Raw genomic sequence first — 19,946 nt, 5'->3', positions numbered from 1 at the left:
GGTAACAGCGAACTCGTCCAAAGGTTTGTTCTTCATTAGCTGCGGTCCAAAGTGCCAGATCCACCAGCCAACAAGTGCGCCCAGATGAGGAACCTGAGCCTGGGTGAATGTCTAACAATCCCGCCGGGCACGGGGTGTGGCCAGGCCCTGTCTTCCAGCACCCTCTTTTCCCCACCTCCCTCCAGCTTTAAAGCAGGCGGTCACTGGACATCAACAGGGCGGGTGAGGAGAATGTGCCCCGGGGAACACGAACACGAGTCTGGGAGCCGTTAGCCCGGTCTCTCCAAGGCACACGGGCCCCATGACATGCTCAAGGCCACACAGGGTCTCCTCCAGCTGCCGGGATGGCTCTGGGTTGTGTGGACACAGCTCCTGGGGGAGGGGCCCGAGGAGCAGGACCCAGTTCCCAGCTCTGTCATGTCTCTCCAAGCTTGTGAGTCTAGACGCTTGACGTGGAAGGTGCTTGACCTCTTTTCCTGCCTAGTGGACATTTTGTAAGGCCTGTTCCATCACCAAGGTTCTGGCTGTGGTCAGACAACTTTTCCCTTTTCTTGGTCAAATACTACCAGGGTGCGACAGCTCAGTCTTTCCAAGGGAGGGACAGTGTTACGAAAAGTCTAAGGGATGCCTTGTTTACCTTTTCCTCCACGGTTGTGTAACCTTTCCTCTGCCGGAGGTTGGGGAAAAGCATCAGGGAGTAGGGCAGAATGACACCAGGAGTGCCCCCCCCCCCCCGAGGGCCCCAGAAGTGTTCCTGGACTGGGTTCCTGAGGTCTTCCTGCTAATATGGTCTCCCTCCACACCAGAACTCTGTTCTACCAACCACATTTCTCTGTAAGTGCGAGGGCATCACAAGCCACTTAGTAAATTCAAACCAACGGTGGAATGAATCTTTGCAGATCTAATTTCTGATATCAGATGCTTTCCACCACACGACCACGAGTAAACATTCCATTTCTAACATATGGCTAAAATGTTTAGTGGAATTTACTTCTCACTTTTGAAACCTACCCAAAGGGAAAACAATCTCGGTACCTTGGCAATGGGTATCGAGAACATTTTCAAGAGTCCCAAAGAGTCATGGCAAGTAAATGCAATATGTGATCCTAAACCAGATCCCGCACTGGGGGGAGAAATGTTATAAAGGACGGCACTGGGCTAATCATGTCAAGGCATTAACATCAATGCTAAATTCCCTGAAGTTGACAACTGCATTGTGATTACATTAAAAGGTTCTTTCTGTTAGGAAATAAACACTGAAGCATTTAGGAGACAGGGTACATGATGTGTGCAACTTGCTTTCGGAGGGTTCAGGAAAAACTAGGTGGGTACACAGTTACACCTACAGATGCAGATGATCAAACAAATAGCAGAAACTGAACAAAATAGGGTAAAGGGTATAGAGATATTCTTTATACTGTTCTTGCCATCTTGATTTGTTAGAAATTATTTTCAAATAGAATATTTTTTAGAATGCTTTTTACCTGTGACAAAACCAGAAAGTCCTGTTGACTTAATAATGTCACTTCTAGAAATTTCATATGGGAAGATATCTGGGATGAAGACAGAAGGAGGTACGTTGAAGGAGGTCACCAAGGCACTACTTTCATATTGATAAAACACTGGAAATAAACCTAAAAGGCCAAGAACTGGGGACGTTTCTAGGAAATGGGCTGGAGGGGAGCAGACTGGTGGGTACCAAGGAGCTCGGCAGGGCTGAGATCCAAGGTAGCCCCCGTGGGTGCCTCGCGGCCGGTGAGATGTTGGGGGTACGTGGGCACGCCAAAATCTCTTTGGCTAGAGATGTTCTTGGAGGGGGTCAAGAGCTGACACAACACCCTGAGTCAGAGGTCCCCGCAGTGGTCCAGACAACAGATGATGGAGATCTCTGGCTGGTGCCTGTGGAGAGAAGCCCTTGGAGACGGGCTGGGTCTGAAAGTGCTACTGACGCAGTCGGGGCGGAGGGCCACGTGATGTTCAGAAGGCCCCCCAAGATTCCAGTTTGATCAGCCGCTAAAGGAACACACGGTGGGGGCCCCTAGGGTTGGGTTTTAGCTCGAGCGTCAAACAGAGAGTCTGGTGTCTGGGTCACATCTGTTCAGGAGAGGGCTCAGGGCTAAAGGCAGGAATCAATTTAGGACGAGAGTGCTTATTTTCTGTTTTCTGCGTTTCCCTGTTTTCCATTTTCCACAGCGGGTGTATATTAATGTCAGGATTTTTTAACATTATGTAGGCAATTACTGAATGAACCACCATGTGGGTCACAGGACAGCGGGCACCCAGAAGGTCCTCACCCCAGTGAAGGAGCGTGAAGGGATCTTGTCCCCATCCCTACCCACAGTGCCCTGCGTTTCAGCCCCCACCCCGGCCAGCTGTTCCGGATGGTGGGGAGTTTGGGATGGAGGACGTGTAGGACACCTGGCATGGCCAGCAGAGGTGTGGATGCACCCCGCTGGAGCACCCCCCTCCCAGGACCGGCCCTGCTGCCCCAGGCCCACCCCAGGGACGGCTCCTGGTACCCCACCCCCACCCCCAGCATAGCACCCCTGCGCACCAGTTCTGACCTGGGGGACCGCAGTACTCTGTGAAGCAGCTCCTGCGGGATTTTCCGGAGGTGGATCTGTGTCCCTACCAGAGGGACCAAGTTCATTTCCAGCCACTTCTCGCAGGCAGTGGTGAGCTGCTCTTCCTTGTACTGCGAAGGCAAGAAAAGCCAAGGATAGATAAAGCGATCCCTGAACTCTTGGCGCCCTCTGCTGGCCTGTGACAATGCTGCCTGGTGGTCTGACCACAGGACTTGCACACTGAAATCTCTGGGCTGAAGTCAGTCACGGATCATGGAAGGGCCTGCAGGGTGTATCCCAGATGGAGTGCTGAGGCTGGTGGGGGGCACATACCCTGACATCAAAGTCCAAAGGAAGTGGGAAGATTCTCCCAGGGCCAGGGACCTTGGCAGGGTCTCAGTACGCTTTGCACGTCCTGGGGGCTACAGTCCTTCCCAGGCCAAGAGTGGCCGGAAAATGTTGACCAGAATGCAAAGACACTGCCCACAGAGTGACTTTCTAGTTACTGATGGACGGTGGGGACACTTATTGTCTTTGACAAAATAGGCACTTAGCACGTTCTTAGCTGCCATTACGAGAGCACTGGGACCAGCCGATCGTGAGTGAACCAGACGTCATGGTCAGATGGGCCTGTTTCACGGGGTGAGTGCCCATCCAGGCCAACGGTAGCCTCACAGAGGAAGGCAGGGATCAGATGGCCTGGGGTTCGAGCCCAGCACTGCCACTTAGAAGCTGTCACCCTGATCAGGATGGATCCAGTGGTGTTCTCCTCTGGGAATGAGACCATTAGATTACATCATTTATTCCCGATACTGGCACAGTGACTGGCCCCAGGGCAAGGGTACGGGGCTGGGACACAATTCCACCTGACTCCAAAAAGGATATCCTGGAAGACTGTCTGCTATTCTGGTGAGAAAGACTGTGCTCGTATTTTTCCCCCCTTAGTTTTTAAGTTTTTGTTTACATTTATTATTGTTATTATTATTATTATTAATATTTAATTTTTGGCTTTAAAATGTCCTTTTGTTTTTTAATTTTTTAACGCTTTATTTATTTATTTATTTATTTATTTATTTATTTATATTTTGAGAGAGTGAGCAAGGCGCAGAAAGAATCCCACACGGGGCAGAGAGAATGCGGAGCCCGAAGCAGGGCTTGAGCTCACCTGAAGTAGGGCTCGAACTCACGTACCAGGAGTTCGTGACCCGAGCCAAAGTCGGATGCTTAACCGACTGAGCCACCCAGGCGCCCCTAAGATGTCCCTTCAAAATAAAATTATTATTTTTTTTTTTTTCAACATTTTTTATTTATTTTTGGGACAGAGAGAGAAAGAGCATGAACGGGGGAGGGGCAGAGAGAGAGGGAGACACAGAATCGGAAACAGGCTCCAGGCTCTGAGCCATCAGCCCAGAGCCTGACGCGGGGCTCGAACTCACGGACCGCGAGATCGTGACCTGGCTGAAGTCGGACGCTTAACCGACTGCGCCACCCAGGCGCCCCAATAAAATTATTTTTCATAATTGTTTGGAGCTGGGCCTGGCGGGTAAAATCCTAGAGGCTGGGGGGTGCTCCCAAAAGTCCCCAGGTGCCGTATGCTCTGTCCAGGTTGTTCTCACCTTGCAGCCGGCCAGGTAAAAGCTCTTGAAGGTGCTTGGCGTGAGTCCCTTCATCATCACGGCCACACACCTGCAGAGAGAAATGTTGTTCCTGGAGGGTCCTGAGGCTGCTTTCGGAGAAGGGGCAGCCCCAGAGGTTTCATTCAACTCCAGGATGGTGGGAGAGCTGGAAACCGAGTGTTTGCCAGAGGTGCGAGTCCTGCTGGCCACCAGGCATGGTGTTCTTTAGGTGCTGGCTCTTACCAGCGACAAACGGGAACAGAACTAGCTGGGCTTGGAGTTAAGGCACAGAAGTTAGTGTTCTAAGAGGCTGACACCCTCACTCGTGCTCCCCCTTTCTCACGGTCAGACTCATTGGCCAGGCTGAACTGGAATGGCCAGGCTTCCCCAGACCAGGGGAGGCAAAGCAAGCCTGAAACATGCTCACACATGCATGCACGTGACAGCCCTGAGCCCAGCTGGGCCAGTGCACATATCTGATGCACGAAATCAAGGAACCGTACCAGATGGAACCGGCACACACACTCCGCATCCCCCAAAGGGGAATGGCTTCTGCTACGTGTGATTCAGACCAGGGCAGCCATCTGGGTGATTCTGCCCTTGGCTGGGAGCTCAGCCAAGATGACCTTTGAGGTCTTGTTCAGCACCTGGATTTGTGATGCTATCAGAGTGACCCACACGACATTTCTGTTCCCCTATACAAACACACCCACACACACCCACGTACCACACACACACACACACACACACACACACACATATACACACACTGAGGCTTGTGCTGCCACATTGCGGCCAAATGTACCAGCAGCCTCTTGAAGGCAGGTGACAGCCAGCCCAGCGGTGTGCCAGGTCAACCGGGATCTGACGTGTAAGACCTGGCCACAGCTATCTGGAGAATCTTGAGCAAGGTCCATATGCCCCCGTGCAATGACGGGTGTGGCTCATTATCCCCAAAGCCCTTGCTGCTCTGACCTTGAACCAAGTTGGGGCGGAGGAAGGAAAATGAAGAACCTGTCCTTCTTGGCTTAGCCCCCAATAGCCAGGCTAGGGTTCCAAGGAAGCTGGGCCTGAGGTAGGGCAGCCAAGGCTGACAGACAGCGGCTGGAATCCCTGCTCCATGAGGGAGGCTGGCCTTCCGGCTTAGGGACCAGAGATATTAGAACACCAGGAAAGAGCTGCTCAGAAGTGTCCTGAGCAAGGAAGCTGGGACTTAGCAGTTTTATGAAGGCTGTATGGCACAGAAGATGGGTGGTATATACAACACGAGGGAAATCTCAGCAAACCCCGGACGATCAGCCATCAACTGCAGTCTAGACTGGACTCCTTAGTTAGCCCCAGACCCTGCACAATCCGGCTGTACCTACACCTGCTGGTCTCCTACCTCCTGCCACCCACCGTTCAGGTCAGGCCATGCCGACACGCTGGAGCACCTTTTCAAGACTCTGGTCCCCTCAGTGTGTCCTCGGTTGTCACGTCCAGGCCTCCGAGAGCCTGCATCCCTCAGTTCATAGGACGTCTGCATCCCTCATAAGGCTTCTTGATGCTCTTGATCGAGCATCTGGCCTGAGTCATTTCAGGTGCCCCAGAAATGAGACCCCTGCTCAAAAGTGTCTTCGGGGTTGAATCTGGTTGTGTGGACTCTACGAAAGTGAATTGAAACCTGCAAGATCCTTGGGAGAGATCCTACTGCTGCCCTCTACAGAGCAGCTGACGTCCTCTCTTGTCTTGGATGGGAAGTTCATTCATCCAGCCATTTCCTCAAAAGAGGATACTGAGGCGTAGAGCAGAACAAGCTTGGTGGACCATCCCTGCCCTAAATCCCCTCTCTATGTTGAATCCCAGAAGGTATTAGGAAATCAAAGACTACAAGACACCAGCTCGATGTCCGGGACGTGACTGCAGGAGGCACACATCCCCGAAAAAGCCCAAGGGAAGGGACAGAATATTCTAGAAGAGTGAATCCCATCAGCAATTTTCCACTCGGTTCACCTACCCTTTCGTAAGTTACTGGAATGGAGCAGTATTATGGGATACGGAAAAGGGGGAGGTTCTAAGAACTGTTCTTGTTAATCACTGGGCCCCGTTTACTTGAAATTAATCACACATAACACAAAATGTTCCATCTGGGAATCTCCATCCTTCATTCCACTTTACTCATTTCCTGTGCCCTGGAGACCGTAGGGCAAGAAGCTTCAGAGGGCAGGGCCCTTGCCCCTCTGGTCCTGGTGTCCTGGAGACGCCCAAGACGTCGTTCTTAAAGGAGCAGATGAGTGAACGAAGGTGACGGAATGAGCTGGCAGGTGACTGGCCCCAAGCAAACCTCACCTCACCAAATGCCACTGAAAGTCAGTGAACCCCTGAACGAGCGAGCGACACTACCTCTTCAGCAGAGCAAAGCCGAAAAGGACAGTGTTAGGGGTACAGGTTCCGAGACCCCTGGCCTCCTGCATGTTCTGGCGGCTCTACTGTGGTCTTATGCAAGTTACTCACCTCGTGAGGCCTCAGTTTTCTTGTCTGTGAAGTGGACATAATGATATACCACCTCCCTGCAGGGAGGATAAAGTGAGGTCACCCTCGCCAAAAGCTGAGAACAGCGTCTGACCGGGGCAAAGGCCCCAGCTCAAAGCCCTTCGTGCCGACATCCCCTCACCCTGAACAAAGTCCCGCGAAGTACTCAGGATGAATGTAATGAGCCCCATTTCACATCTGAGAACACTGAGGCACAGGGAGACCAAAGAGCGGCTTAGAGCAGGGCTCAGCACAGACCCTGCTGCTCGCATCCTAGGCTGCTTTTGGCTTTGCGGAAAAAGTCTAATGAAAACTGGGAGCCTCTGAATGTCAGCCCCCAAGGCTGCATTGCACTCTCCTGCTTTCAGTACCCACATGTTCTCTTGGTGCCCATGAACCCAGGCAACCCTTGGCAGGATGAGCAGGCTTTCACATTCGATGTCCATCCACTGTGAATGCCTCCTGGTTTCCCCTGCTCGGCACCCGGGACAGGCAGCCCAGGTGGGTCAGTGGGGTCTGAATCCCCAAGAGAAAGGCTGTGCCCCCAGTGGGCAGCGGGACTGGTGGGCAGCTGACTTTGATCTTTGCATTTTTCTCTCTTCTGAAAGATCTACCGTGACCGTGTGTAACATTTGTAAGAATAAAAATATTACAGGGGCGTTTGGGTGGCTCAGTCAGTTAAGCGTCTGACTTCAGCTCAGGTCATGATCTCACATGACCTGCATCGGGCTCTGTGCGGACAGCTCAGAGCCTGGAGCCCGCTGCAGATTCTGTGTCTCCCTCTCTCTCTGCCCCTCCCCACTAGCACCCTGTCTCTCAACGATAAATAGAAAACTTTAAGAAAAAGACTGGTTTTTTTTGAAGAATACTGAAAGAGACGGGTGGATTCGTGCCTCGGTCCCTCTACAGACTCACAGCTCTGTGCCAAGAAACCCGGATGTTCTAGCCCGTGGACAGGGGCCATTCTATGAATGGGCCAGGGGGCACCCCCTCTACCTTGCCCAGGGCTGGGCCTGGCCCGAGCCCTGCTATGTTTCCTTACCTTTGAAACAGGCTGCTGAACTGGAGAACGTGTGCGGAAGCCAGCACGGCCAGCACGTCGTCGACGTTCATCTCCACCTGGCTCAGGTAGAGGCTCTTCAGGGCCATGGCGAAGGCTGGGAGGCAGCATCCAAGAGAGAAAGCCGTCAGCCCGGAGCTCTGGACCCCGCGTCCCTCCCTTGCAGGTGCCCTCCTGGCTGGATGCTCAAGGGTCCCCTGGCTGTGTCGGCAGAGACGCCCTTAGAGGAAACGCACGTGCTCGGACCTGAGCACAGCTACAGCCCGGGCTCCCAGCCTCCACCAAGGAAGATGAAGCCAAAGAAAAGTGAGCTCCTGCTGAAAGAATGTGATTTTTTTTTCTAATATGAAATTTATTGTCAACTTGGCTTCCATACAACACCCAGGGCTCATCCCAACAGGTGCCCTCCTCAATGCCCATCACCCATCACCCACTTTCCCCTCCCCCCCCACCCCCATCAACCCTCAGTTTGTTCTCAGTATTTAAGAGTCTCTTATGGTTTGCCTCCCTCCCTCTCTGTAACTTTTTTTTTTCCCCTTCCCCTCCCCCATGGTCTTCTGTTAAGTTTCTCAGGATCCACATAAGAGTGAAAACATATGGTATCTGTCTTTCTCTGCCTGACTTATTTCACTTAGCATAATAAGTTCCATCCACATTGCTACAAAGGGCCAGATTTCATTCTTCCTCATTGCCAAGTAGTATTCCATTGTATATATAAACCACATCTTTTTTATCCATTTGTCAGTTGATGGACATTTAGGCTCTTTCCATAATTTGGCTATTGTTGGAAGGGCTGCTATAAACATTGGGGTACAAGTGCCCTATGCATCAGCACTCCTGTATCCCTTGGGGAAATTCCTAGCAGTGCTATTGCTGGGTCAGAGGGTAGATCTATTTTTAATTGTGTGAAGAACCCCCATACTGTTTTCCAGAGAGGCTGCACCAGTTTGCACTGAAAGAATGCTATTCTAAACCCATCCCGGGGTCTGCGCCTCAGGGGTTCTCTGCTAACCTGGGCTCCATGGCCTGTGCAGGGAGGTGACTGCCCAAATATGTACAGAACGCTGTGTGCGCGTGGCTGTGCTTTTTTCCTCAGGAAAATCTTGTCCTCAGAGTCTGGGGTCTCCCAAAAAGTTAAGGATGCCTGGAGGGGCACCTGGGTGGCTCAGTTGGTTGAGTGTTCGACTTCAGCTCAGGTCATCATCTCACGGTCCGTGAGTTCGAGCCCCGCGTCAGGCTCTGTGCTGATGGCTCGGAGCCTGGAGCCTGCTTCAGATTCTCTGTCTCCCTCTCTGTGCCCCTCCCCACTTTCCTCTGTCTCTCCGTCGCTCAAAAATAAATAAATGTAAAAAAAAAAATTAAAAAAAAAAAAAAGGATGCCTGGAAAGAGCCCGGATATTTTCATATCTAAGAACTAAGGTCCGGGGACCAGGGAGCAGAGGGACCGGGCTATTCCAAATTTTCCCTGATCCCAGTCAGCACTGTGTGGGAGCCAATGCACTCCGAGGACAACTGGTCTACCCGGTGCTTCTGTAGATGGCTTCCTGACCTGCACATTTGCAGACCATGACAGCATGTGACAGCACACGTGCTTCATTAAGACTGAAGTCCATTTCCAGGTGGCCAGGGTGCAGTGGGAGAGGGTGAGCTCTCTGCTGCTGGCAGCCAGCCAGGGATGGGAGTCGGTGGGAAGGGGCACACGAAGTGCTCCCTGAGGGAGGACGGACCTGAGCCTCCCTGCCTCTGGGTCTAATGAGCCTGCGACTTCCTTTCTCCTCTGCACCCTCCACACCTCTTTTCCAGGGATGAGCACCTCTCTTTAGCTGCATTCCACCGTCTCTGCTCTGCTCAGCTAGTTTTAATCAGGAAGTACTGAACACTGCCACTCATCTGTGGTTCTGTTGTTTGTTTTTAAAGCCGGGAGGGCCGTTTGTTCAATGGCATTCTTAGCCTAGAACGACAGGGGTACATTACCAACTTTAGTGACCACGGGGTCATTGATCTTCAAGGAAATGATCATCTTCTTCATGGGGGGTCTTTCCTTGATTTTCCCAGGCAGCTGAGCTGGTAAAGGAAAAAGAAGAGGGATGTAGGGACCTGATACCTGCAGCAAATTGTGCCGGGTACAGGGGGAGGTCCCACGGCCCTTTTGCAACCATGACCTTGGCATTTATCACACCAGGTTTTGTTTCTGTTTGCTGGTTTAGAAGATGTATTTCTGAAGTGATTATTTATTTAGAAATAGTGGAAGAAGTATAAGGAGTTGTAAAAATAGTTCAGAGTTCCCGTGCGCTCGTCGGCTACCTTGCCCCCCGCTCTTAAACAGCCACTGTGACGGTCAAAGCTGGGAAACCGTTGCTCTCACTGCACGAGTTATTTTTCACTAGCTCCTCCCGAGCTCACTCTCTCTCCCTGCCTCCTCCCTTTCTCTCTTTAGCCTGGGAGCAGTTTGAGGGCAAGGGGTGGGCCACTGTCATCTCTGCACCCAAGCACCCAGCCCAGACCTGGCACAAGATGGGATCACAGTGACCCCCTGCTAAAGAATGAGCATGGGAAGCAGGCACCCACCCAGTGGCTGTGGAAGCTTTGCCCCACAGGTGTCCAAAGAGAGGACCCCTGCCACCTAAGGCTTCCAGGAGGCAGGGGAGGGGCGGCCCGATTCACTGCCAGCCTCCCCCAGCCGCTCAGACTTATTCTAAGACGTGAGTTACAACACACACTGCTCGCAGCTCTCCAGCGGCATCCCACACCCTTGGTACCAAGCCGAAGCCCCTCCAGTGGCCCCAGGACGACCAGTCTCCGGCTCGGTGGACCCCAAACCTGCCTCTTTGTGGCTTGTTCCACAGAAGAGTCGCGGGGCTCCATCCCTTCCCCATCAGGCACCCTCCTGCCTCCATATGTAACGTAGCACCCCACCCTCACCTTCCCCCCAAACTGGCTTTACTTTTCCTCCTAGACTCACTGTTACCACCACCTGCGATTACGTCATGTGCCTGCCGGTTTTTCATCCGCGGGGCCGGCACACCGGACGGTTTACTCGCCACTCCATCCCCGGGACCCGACACAGTCTTGCCCACACGGGTCCCCAGTAAATGAGTGGATTCCATCCCCAGAATCCTAAGCCTAGTGAGCTCAAGGTTGTAGGTGATGAAAAATGACACGAGTCAGGATCCAAAAAAGGATGTCACGCTGTTCAACTACAAAGACCGCGGAGAGAAAGGGAGAATAAAGATCCATTTTCCTCAGACGTGCAAGGCCCCGTCGAGCCTCCCACCATGCTCACGGCACCTGGCTCTCTTCAGGCTCTCATTTGGCAAATATTTATTGAGCCTTGTTCTCTTCTCTGAACCATTTTTCTCCAGGACTTCAGCACCGCCTCTCGCCTGCACGCTGCATTCCGTCCACCTCCGCTGGGGGCACTGACTGGGATGGCTGCACGGGTGCTGGGCACTGATGAGGCACTCCGGAAGTGGCAGTTGGTATCATCATGGGTCATGCTAATTATTGGGCTTTATCGTCATTTTGGGTTGGCTTGTCTGTCCCCCAACCTCCTGACAGAGTTCCTAGGACCATGCTTACGAGGGGTTAAGCACTTGACATTTGTTGAAGGAAGAAAGGAATATCATTGGCTGGGTCAGAGTCAGTGGAAGACAGAACTTCGACTTTCCCTCTGTTTTACGTAGAACCTCAAAATCGAATAGGAAAGTAATAGCTGAATCGTGTGCTTCTGAGGTTCTCTGAAACCAAGGTGGTTCCTTTTCAGGAAAAGAGCACTGTTTCTTCCTTGGGGTTCTTCCTAGAGAAGAAGCATGTCCTGCCAAAGCACAGCTAATCCGGGACTCTCGGTGGGACAAAAATGGGCAGCTGGGGGCACCTGGGTGGCTCAGTCGGTTAAAGCGTCCGACTCTTGATTTTGGCTCGGGTCGTGATCTCGTGGTTCGTGAGGTTGAGTCCCGCATCAGGCTCTGCACTCACATGCTCTCTTTCTAAATAATTTTTTTTTTTTTTTTTTAAAGTGAGCAGCTAGGAGAGCTGTGTGTGGCCAGTACAGGGGTGCTCGCAGGGGGCTGCCTCTCCACCCAGGCCACCACTCCAGGATGCAGTGCGGGTGTTCTCAGGAACCCAAAGCAGGGGTCATGAGACCAGCCATGCACTGTGAGATGCGTCCTGCTTTCCCAGGTGCACAAAGGCCGGTAGCCGTGTCCACTGAGCATCATGCGAACATGGTCCCCAGGGCCTGGTGCACATGCTGGTGCCTGGGAAGAGACCCCGGAAAATTGTGACAGTCCGGGCAGTGGGGATTCATCTCTGCACCTTCCCTGACGCCCCCCAGTCAGGCCCAGCCTCTAGCAGGGGGCTTGTCTTCGCAGGGCCCAGTCTTGTCAGTGAGATCATTCTAGACGTATCAAAGACCACAGCATTAACAGTCATTCCATTTTCTGTTTCCAATTCTTTCTTTTTTTTAAGCGTATTTATTTTAGAGAAAGAGCCTAAGCAGGGGAGGGGCAGAGAGAGAGAGAGAGAGAGAGAGAGAGAGTGAGAGAGAATCCCAAGCAGGCTCCACACTGTCAGCACAGAGTCCCACACGGGGTTTGAACTCCCAGACCATGAGATCATGACCTGGGCGAAAGTCGGACACTTAACCGACAGAGCCACCCAGGCGCCAAGGTTCTCTGGCTTTTCAATGCACTCATGTCTGGGTCTCCGTGGTCTTTCCCCGGGTGCCTCGTGAGTGTTCTGACTCAGACACAGGGGACACGGAAGGAGGACTCAGTCCCTTTCTCGAAGACACTGGGACAGACACTTGGAAAGAGTAGGGAAGATTGTGAGTGCGCGTGAGGGACGTCACCGTCCTGGGGGAGTGCCGCAGCCTGCTCTCAGCTCCCAGCTCTGCGAGGAAGGACTGAGTCAGAGGCCTCCTGGCCAGGCCCTCTCTCCAGGCTCAGGGTGCGGCAGCAGCTGGGGGCTCAGCCAGCCTGTCTGGCCGGAGAATAACAGAACTTTGCTGCCACATCCTGGAAGTGCAGTCCTGTCCTGACTGGCATACTGGCTGCCTTTGGAAACCTTGAATTTTTCCATGGTCCCTGCTTATGAGTCGTCCTGAAGCGATGCCAAACTTTATCGCCCAAAGAAGGCAGTGCATCTGGAGAAGGACTTAGGGGACACAGAAGGGGAGCTTGGGGATTACAAGGGTTGAAAAGGACAAAAAGAAAGAAAGAAATGGCCTGAATACGTTATGGAATGACATGAAGTTAGGAAAAGAGAAAGCAAAGGAAACAACATCGACGTACAACATGTAAACCTCTAACCAGCATATCGGGCCAGATGTGACAACTATGCCTTCCTTCCAGAAAACTCATCAGGAGACTCCACACCACCGTTTGCTCTTCTCAAAGAAGCAGAGAGAGTCTCCACCTCAGCTGGCAGGACTGGGTTGTTATGAGACAAATAACTGACATTCACTGAGTGCTCAATATATGCCAGGCATTGTTCTAGAACTTCACAGGTATTACCTTCTTCTCTAGGCTTCAAAGGAACATAGTGAGAACTATTTATTATTCCCATTTTATAGCCAGAGACTGAGGTTAAATCCTGTGATGAGGTCACACCACGGGCCTTGCTCTTATCTGCCAGAGTGGCCTTGGTCTCGAAACAGATGACCAAACTCAAAGCTGGGGAGCCTCAGACCAGAGGGCATTTGGGGCTCAGTGCTGGGTGCCAGGGAGAAAATACCTCGCAGAAGACTCTCCAGTTCCTTTGTGGGCCTCTTGGTGCTCTGGGCCAGCGCCATCAGGTAGAGCTTGCTCAAGGTCTCGGACTGGAAAAGCTGGGGCTGATGGAGTTCCCATCTGGAGCCCAGACATTCGAGAATCACGTCTGAGGAGAGAACACAGTGCTGAGTAAATGCTTCCACGGCGTCCCTACCAAGAGACGTGTCAATCCCCCCACCTTCCATTCAGTCACAGTCACTGAGCAGATGGGCAGCGGCTTTGCTGGGCCCTCCAGGAAGAAAACAAAAAGACAGCGTGGGCCTCGGGGCACTTGCTCCAGGGGGATACAATAAGCAGAATTACAAGGCAACACAGAAAGAGATAAGTGGCTAAGAGCAGCTGACCAACGGCTGTAGGACTCCAGAGGGACATGCGCTTTCCTCTACCTGGGGAATTGGAAAGGCTTCATGGGGAAGGGACACTGGCTGGGACATTCTTGGGGGCCTCCCCATAACTTCCCATTACGGTATGTCTCACCCTTGGCACTGATCATATTTGGGGTCAGATAATTCTCTGCTGGGAGGCTGTCCGGTTCACTGTAGGTTATTTAACATCCCTGGCTTCTACCCACTGGGTGCCAGTAGCACCCTCCCCCCGCCAAGTTGTGACAACCCAAAACGTCTCCCGACATTGGCAAATATCCCCTGGGAAGCGATCTCACTACCCAGTCCCCTGTTGAAGCTACTGGGTATGGGTGCTTAATTTTCACCCACTTGAAAGGCGACAGCAAAGTGCAGCTCAAAGTCCCATCACCAGGAGGCAGAGTCCTCATAAGCCTCCCTTGGAATGGGGACCACTGGAAAACCCCGTTACAGGGGTGGGACAAGATTATAAGGTAAAGGAGGCTTTTGCAAACTGTAGGGGGCTTTATGCAAGGGGCTTTATCTCATGCTTATAGTATAGTTGATTAAAAAGAGAAAGGCTTTGGGGCGCCTGGGTGGCTCAGTTGGTTGAGCGTCCGACTTCGGCTCAGGTCACGATCTCATGGCGCGTGAGTTCGAGCCCCACGTCGGGCTCTGTGCTGACGGCTCGGAGCCTGGAGCCTGCTTCGGGTTCTGTATCTTCCTCTCTCCCTGCCCCTCTCCTGCTCACACTGTCTCTCTCTCAAAAATAAATAAACATTTCAAAACATTAAAAAAAATTAAAAAATTGAAAAAGAGAGAGACTTTGATGGGAGGGCAGATGGGGGACCCAAGGATACCCGGCCAGGTGAGGCATGAGAGGCTGTGGGCAGGAGGCCTCTGCAGGCTGGACTCCTGTTAGCACAGAGCTGGTGAAAGCTCAGGTCTAGACGGGACCTCGAGGGCCATGAGCCCCCATCGACTTGTTTCTTGGCCTTGCCGTTATTTTGACTGCATGAGCTTGGGCACCTGTTTCCTCTCCTGTCACTAACATTGTCACTCACCAACTTTATGGTATTGTTTTGTGCTGCGGTTCAGCATGTGGGCTCGCATGTCAAATCTTGGGTCACCTTGGGAAACGGTCTGGTGGTGCTGGGCTAGAAAGAATCCTACTCTGTTTTGGGTGGTTTCAGGCAGGAGCAGACTTGTGGATAAAGCGTGTGCCCTCACTGGACACCCACTTTTGCTTTCACGATGGCCCACGCCTGGCAGGCATCACACTTCACCCCAGAACTCTTTTCTCTGAGCCAGGAGATGGCCCCAGACTACTCCTCAGGGCCTCAAGTCAACCAGAACCCAGAGGTGAGAAGAAATCGATTGGCCTGTCCTGGGGCAGGAGTCTGGCTCTGACCTCAGGCAGCTTTCATGTGGGGTGGGCTTTATCTAAAAAAAAAAAACAAAAAACAAAATTCCTTTAAGGACCTGACCTGTCCAGGCCTGATGAGGCTCAGTGAGTCTTTTCCCAGCTGGACAGACCTAGCCTGGTTCTTGATTCTAAATCAGAAAAAGTCCTCTTGGACCCGTGCAAATGTGATGTCCAGGTCATGACTGGTTGGAGCTGAAAGGGACAGAGAAGAAAGAACTGTCCATCCTTGATGGAGTTTCTGTTTAGTCTACCGATCCAAAGCCTATTTATTTACACCGGCATGTCTGTCTCGACTGTGATCAATTAGCATATGAAAATATGTTTGCCAAGCCTGGTTTCACGCATCATTTCACGGCGCATTTGACAAATATTTACAGAGCCTATGTGACATTAGACAGTGTGCAACGGGCAGAAACTGAAACTCAGAGACCAGGAACCTGGCCTATCAGCGGGTTTCCTTCCGTAGAAACCATTCGGCCCTGAGCGCAGCAGAATTCTGATGGAGTCCACTGGCGACAAGCACTCACCTGCCTCCCTGCCTTGGACGGGCTTGTTCTTCGAGGTCTCAGAGAATATTTTCTGAATTTGTGAAACGCATAACCTCAAGGGAAAAGGCAAACAAAAAATTCTGGAGTTAATACTGACGGTTTTCTCCAGCTGCAACACGTATCGTTCTAGTGTGAGTGTCCTCAAAGCACCAATTAATCTGTCTTATCATATCTTGCCCCTCGAGAGTTTCCTTAGGTCACCATTTGACTGCCGGTTTGGCAAACGATAAGCTTTGTCTGATGGCTGGCTCCGAATTTCGATTCCTGTTTTCAGCTTGCGGGGAGGCTTTACCACGAAGGTATTTGAGGTTATATCTGGTCGCCTGCATGACTCCTCTTTTGCTGAGGGTCTAAAATAATGTCCAGTAGGATAGAGTAGGTACTCAACAAATATCTGCTAGAGAAAGGGAGGGAGGGTTCTGGGCATTTCTGGGAAGTCACTTACCAATAACTTACCAAGTTACTTACCAATACTTCTGTTTAGGGGTCATGCATGCCCCAGTCTCAATGTGTCCAAAAACCAAACTCAGGTTTTACCCCAAACCAGCCCTGCTCCTTCTCCGGCAAATGGCACCACCAGCCTCCAGCTGTCCAGGCCCGCGTACCGAATGTTGTCACATCTGATCGCTTGCCTAGATCTGACAAATACCTTGTGAATTCATCCCTCTCTCTTTCCCCTTATTGCTGTGAGTTTTGCCCAAGCCATGATTATCACCCTGTAATCACTGCCAGTCTCCAGTCTCCAGGGAGCTCCCCTTGGGTGCAGAGCTGAGGCTGCAGCCTGAGAACCACGTGAAACGCACATGTGCTCTTGCCTGTCTCCTACCGAGAATCCTTCAGTGTCTCCCCAGGGCTCTCGGGGAAAGCCCACGCTCCTCAGCATGGCTAAGAAGGCCAACCAGCCAAAGGGCACTTGATGACCGCATAGGGTCAGTGTCACTTTTGCCATGCTGTTTTTCCAATGGTTCCAAGAACCCTCGTGGGCCAGGGTTCACGGAGGGCGCATGGGTGGGGGAACCTGTGTCCAGAATAATATTGACCACATGCTGCCCTTTCCAAGCGGGGAAGGTGGCTTCTAGTGACTCAGCCCCAGGAAGGCAGTGAGAGCTTGAGGTATTTATCCAGCAGGAGTAGTGGACCTGACCCAAGCCAGCCTCGATCCTGCTGGTGGCTTTGGTCACACGTCTGGGAAGCGTTGGTCAAGGTCAGGGGTTCAGACTGTGATCTCAAAGTGAGGCAACGGACTTTGGAAACTGTGGGCAATGCCCATGAGCTCACCTACTCTCACAGACATCACTGTCGTCGGCTGCGCCAGACAACAGAAGTAACCACATTGCCTTTGCCTGGTGTCATGGGTGCTTGCCAAGGTATACCATTTACCCTGTGGGCTCCGCAAATTTCAAGGGCTAGGTTGATTTTAGGACCATTGGAAAGTTAATGGAATAAATGGCATGAGTTGTCCTCGTCACCCTTTGGGACCAGACAGCCTGGGATGAAGTGGCACATGGAAATTCTGGAGACACGCCATTAGGCTGGGGACTCAGTTCCCCCAGTCGTGATGAAGAAATAAGAGAGGAAAAAGGGGAAATTCTCTATATATCTTATGGACATAAGGACTTGTTGCGGTGAACCGCTCAAAGGGCTTTTGGCTTAATGCTTGCAAAACTCCTGACGTCCTGCCCCTTGACTTTGAGTCTGGCCAGGCGTCTCGCCTTGGTGTTAGTGTACGTGATGTAGCTGCAGGTCTGGAAACCACTTGTGCACCTGGGCTTGCCTCTTGTCCTCTGTCGTCACCAGCACGAGAACACGCCCAGGTGAGTCCACTGTCTCCGGAGGAGGTCGAGAGGCTCACGGAGAAGAGCACGACCGCCCATGTGAGCTGAGCCTAGGTCAGCTGACCGCCGGGTACATGAGCGATGAGCCTTCCCGGAGTGCCTCCTTGCCCCAGCTGGCCTCTGGACCCACAGCTTCCTCGCACCACCAAGGAGAGAGGCCCGCTGTGTCGCTTGTGTGTGTTAGGTATGGTGTCTTGCTTTGGGGAAGGTGGTAAAAGGCAGAATGAAAAATGGGGCTGCTGGCTGGCAGAGCACAGGGCTGACACACTCCAGAATGAAATCACCGGGACCAGTAACCGAAACGGTTGCTCGCGCTATCGAGATGAAACTCCATTAATGGATCGTCTAGCACGTGCTAGGACCGTGCTAGGCCTGTTCAGTGCACTGTCTGATTTAACACCCAAGATAACTTTTCAAGGAAGATGCTGTGGTCACCATTTCACAGAGGAGGAAATAGGCTCAGAGAGGTTAAGCCACTGGCTGAAGGTCACACAGCTTAGTAAACGGAAGAGAAGGAATTCTAACCCTGTCTGATAGTCCTAAAACCCAGCAGCAACTGCCATCACTCTCAGGTTTCTGCGCCCTGCCTCTCAGGCCACCACCTGAAGCTCAGCTCAGTGATCGCACAGACCAAGTTCTGGAGACTTCTGCTCCTGCTGCCCGGCTGCCCTCGTCGGTTTTCAGGATCAGTTTGCTTATATTCCCGGGCCCAGCTCCACTGCCTGCTTCCCCAGCCTGGCCTTGGCACTGAGGAACACAAGGGCCTGTGACTCTAAGACTTCTTCAAATGCCTACCCAAACAAAGTATGAAATAATGCAAAATAAGTTCAAGATAGCTTAAGGCTAATGCCAAACACAGCAACGCACAGCACTCGATTTTTCTAAGCCGGGGTCATCAGAGAATCGAGGCACCAAACACAGATGGATCTGATTTATCCAAATGTGCGTAACGTATCATCACCTGTGAGGGCTGGGGTATTGGAGCAGGGCTGACCGGGGGGTCTAGAAAGGAAGGATTTGGCTACTCACTCGGCGAAGGTGGAACAAACAGCTCTTCTGTGCCAGGTGCCGCCCAGGGGTAGGGGCCCTGCTCGGGAAGATTCGACCGTGTGCTCAGAAGGCAGGTACTGTCAGCCCAGGGAGGGTAGTGGCACACTTATGTCCAAAGCACCAGGGAAGCGAAGTATTCCCTCTACAGTAGGGTCCAGCTCCATGTCCCAGGCCAGGCCGGAAAGAACTTGTCACATGGAGAAGTAATGCTCCCAGCCTGCTGTGAGAACACCTTGGGAACGAGGGAGGAGCCTCCTTCTCACACATGGGGAGCCAGGACCGGGTGGAAATGCCCATTCATGAGTTCGGGTCAGACCCGCAGCCAAGACTAGCTAAGTTTCCTTTGTCAACAGCCCCGTTGATAAACACAACAGAATCCTGTTAGGGTCCAAAGCTCCCAATATAAAAGAAAAATCTAGAAAAGAAAAAGAAAAAGGCCCGTCTCTCTCTATGCTTTTGTCACACCGACGGACCTCCTCCGAGGAAGTAGTCCGTCCTGAAGGATGGTCCCAACGGCAGCCCAGATAACCCAGCGACCCACCTGTGGGGCACTTCTCAGAAACGCAGTTCCCCCACAGGGCATTCCCGGCCATGGGCCTTCGATCTCCCTACCTGTCTGGGTTCTTCAGAGCCTCATCAAGGTCCACGCTCAAAGCCTTGCACCTCTGCGAAAGCCCCAGCAGGTCTCCGGAGAAGGGCTTTGAGGGAAAACGCCACCGGTTTGTTGAGCCAACCATCCGGCGTTCCAGCCGAGCTCTGCGCTGCTGTCGGAAGCAAAGGAAGGGAGAAAATCTTTTTTTAACCTCACCCACGCGCCAGGTTTTCCAAATTGTGCAGCAGAAGGGAAATCAAGACACGTGAAGACACTGGTCAACTTTCAAACGTGGCCAGGAGCCATCCTCTCCAGGCAAACATCGCATTCAGGAGACAGAGGATTTCCAGGTACCAAGTAATTTGGAATTTTAGAATCTAGGCCAGAAGGTGCCAGAGGCAACAGGGAGAGAGATGCTTTCTTTGCAGGTAGCTCTGAAGAACCCGCAAGCAAGGACAGGATGATGTGTCCAGAAACTTCCTTAAATGCTCATCCTCACGCGGGATTCTGAGAGGTTAACAAACTGAGGGGGCCCTAGGTAGGGACTGCTTTTTATTGTGGCAAAATACACAAAACAGAACATTCACCATTTTACGGCATACACCTCGGTAGCAGTTGGTCCGTTTACGAGG

General features: G+C 52.2%; 1 protein-coding gene across 3 annotated transcripts in view; it reads right to left on the bottom strand.

Annotated features, from left to right (window-relative positions):
* Nucleotides 1-19,946, bottom strand: part of BTBD16 (BTB domain containing 16) — a 45,813-nt gene that overhangs the window by 23,646 nt on the left and 2,221 nt on the right. For 2 of the 3 annotated variants that reach the window (XM_058697995.1, XM_058697993.1), the window contains exons 3-9: nucleotides 19,335-19,486; nucleotides 15,817-15,890; nucleotides 13,485-13,628; nucleotides 9,726-9,815; nucleotides 7,734-7,848; nucleotides 4,181-4,250; nucleotides 2,565-2,695 (exon numbers count right to left, since the gene is read on the bottom strand). In XM_058697995.1, coding sequence (XP_058553978.1) covers nucleotides 2,565-2,695; nucleotides 4,181-4,250; nucleotides 7,734-7,848; nucleotides 9,726-9,815; nucleotides 13,485-13,628; nucleotides 15,817-15,890; nucleotides 19,335-19,486 — 776 coding nt within the window. The remainder of the gene's footprint in view (nucleotides 1-2,564; nucleotides 2,696-4,180; nucleotides 4,251-7,733; nucleotides 7,849-9,725; nucleotides 9,816-13,484; nucleotides 13,629-15,816; nucleotides 15,891-19,334; nucleotides 19,487-19,946) is intronic. The other variant, XM_058697994.1, reaches the window with a different exon arrangement.

The sequence above is a fragment of the Neofelis nebulosa genome, chromosome 13, assembly GCF_028018385.1.
Source record: "Neofelis nebulosa isolate mNeoNeb1 chromosome 13, mNeoNeb1.pri, whole genome shotgun sequence".
NCBI classification, from domain to species: Eukaryota; Metazoa; Chordata; class Mammalia; order Carnivora; family Felidae; genus Neofelis; species Neofelis nebulosa.
This window is presented reverse-complemented; position numbering and strand designations above follow the sequence as displayed.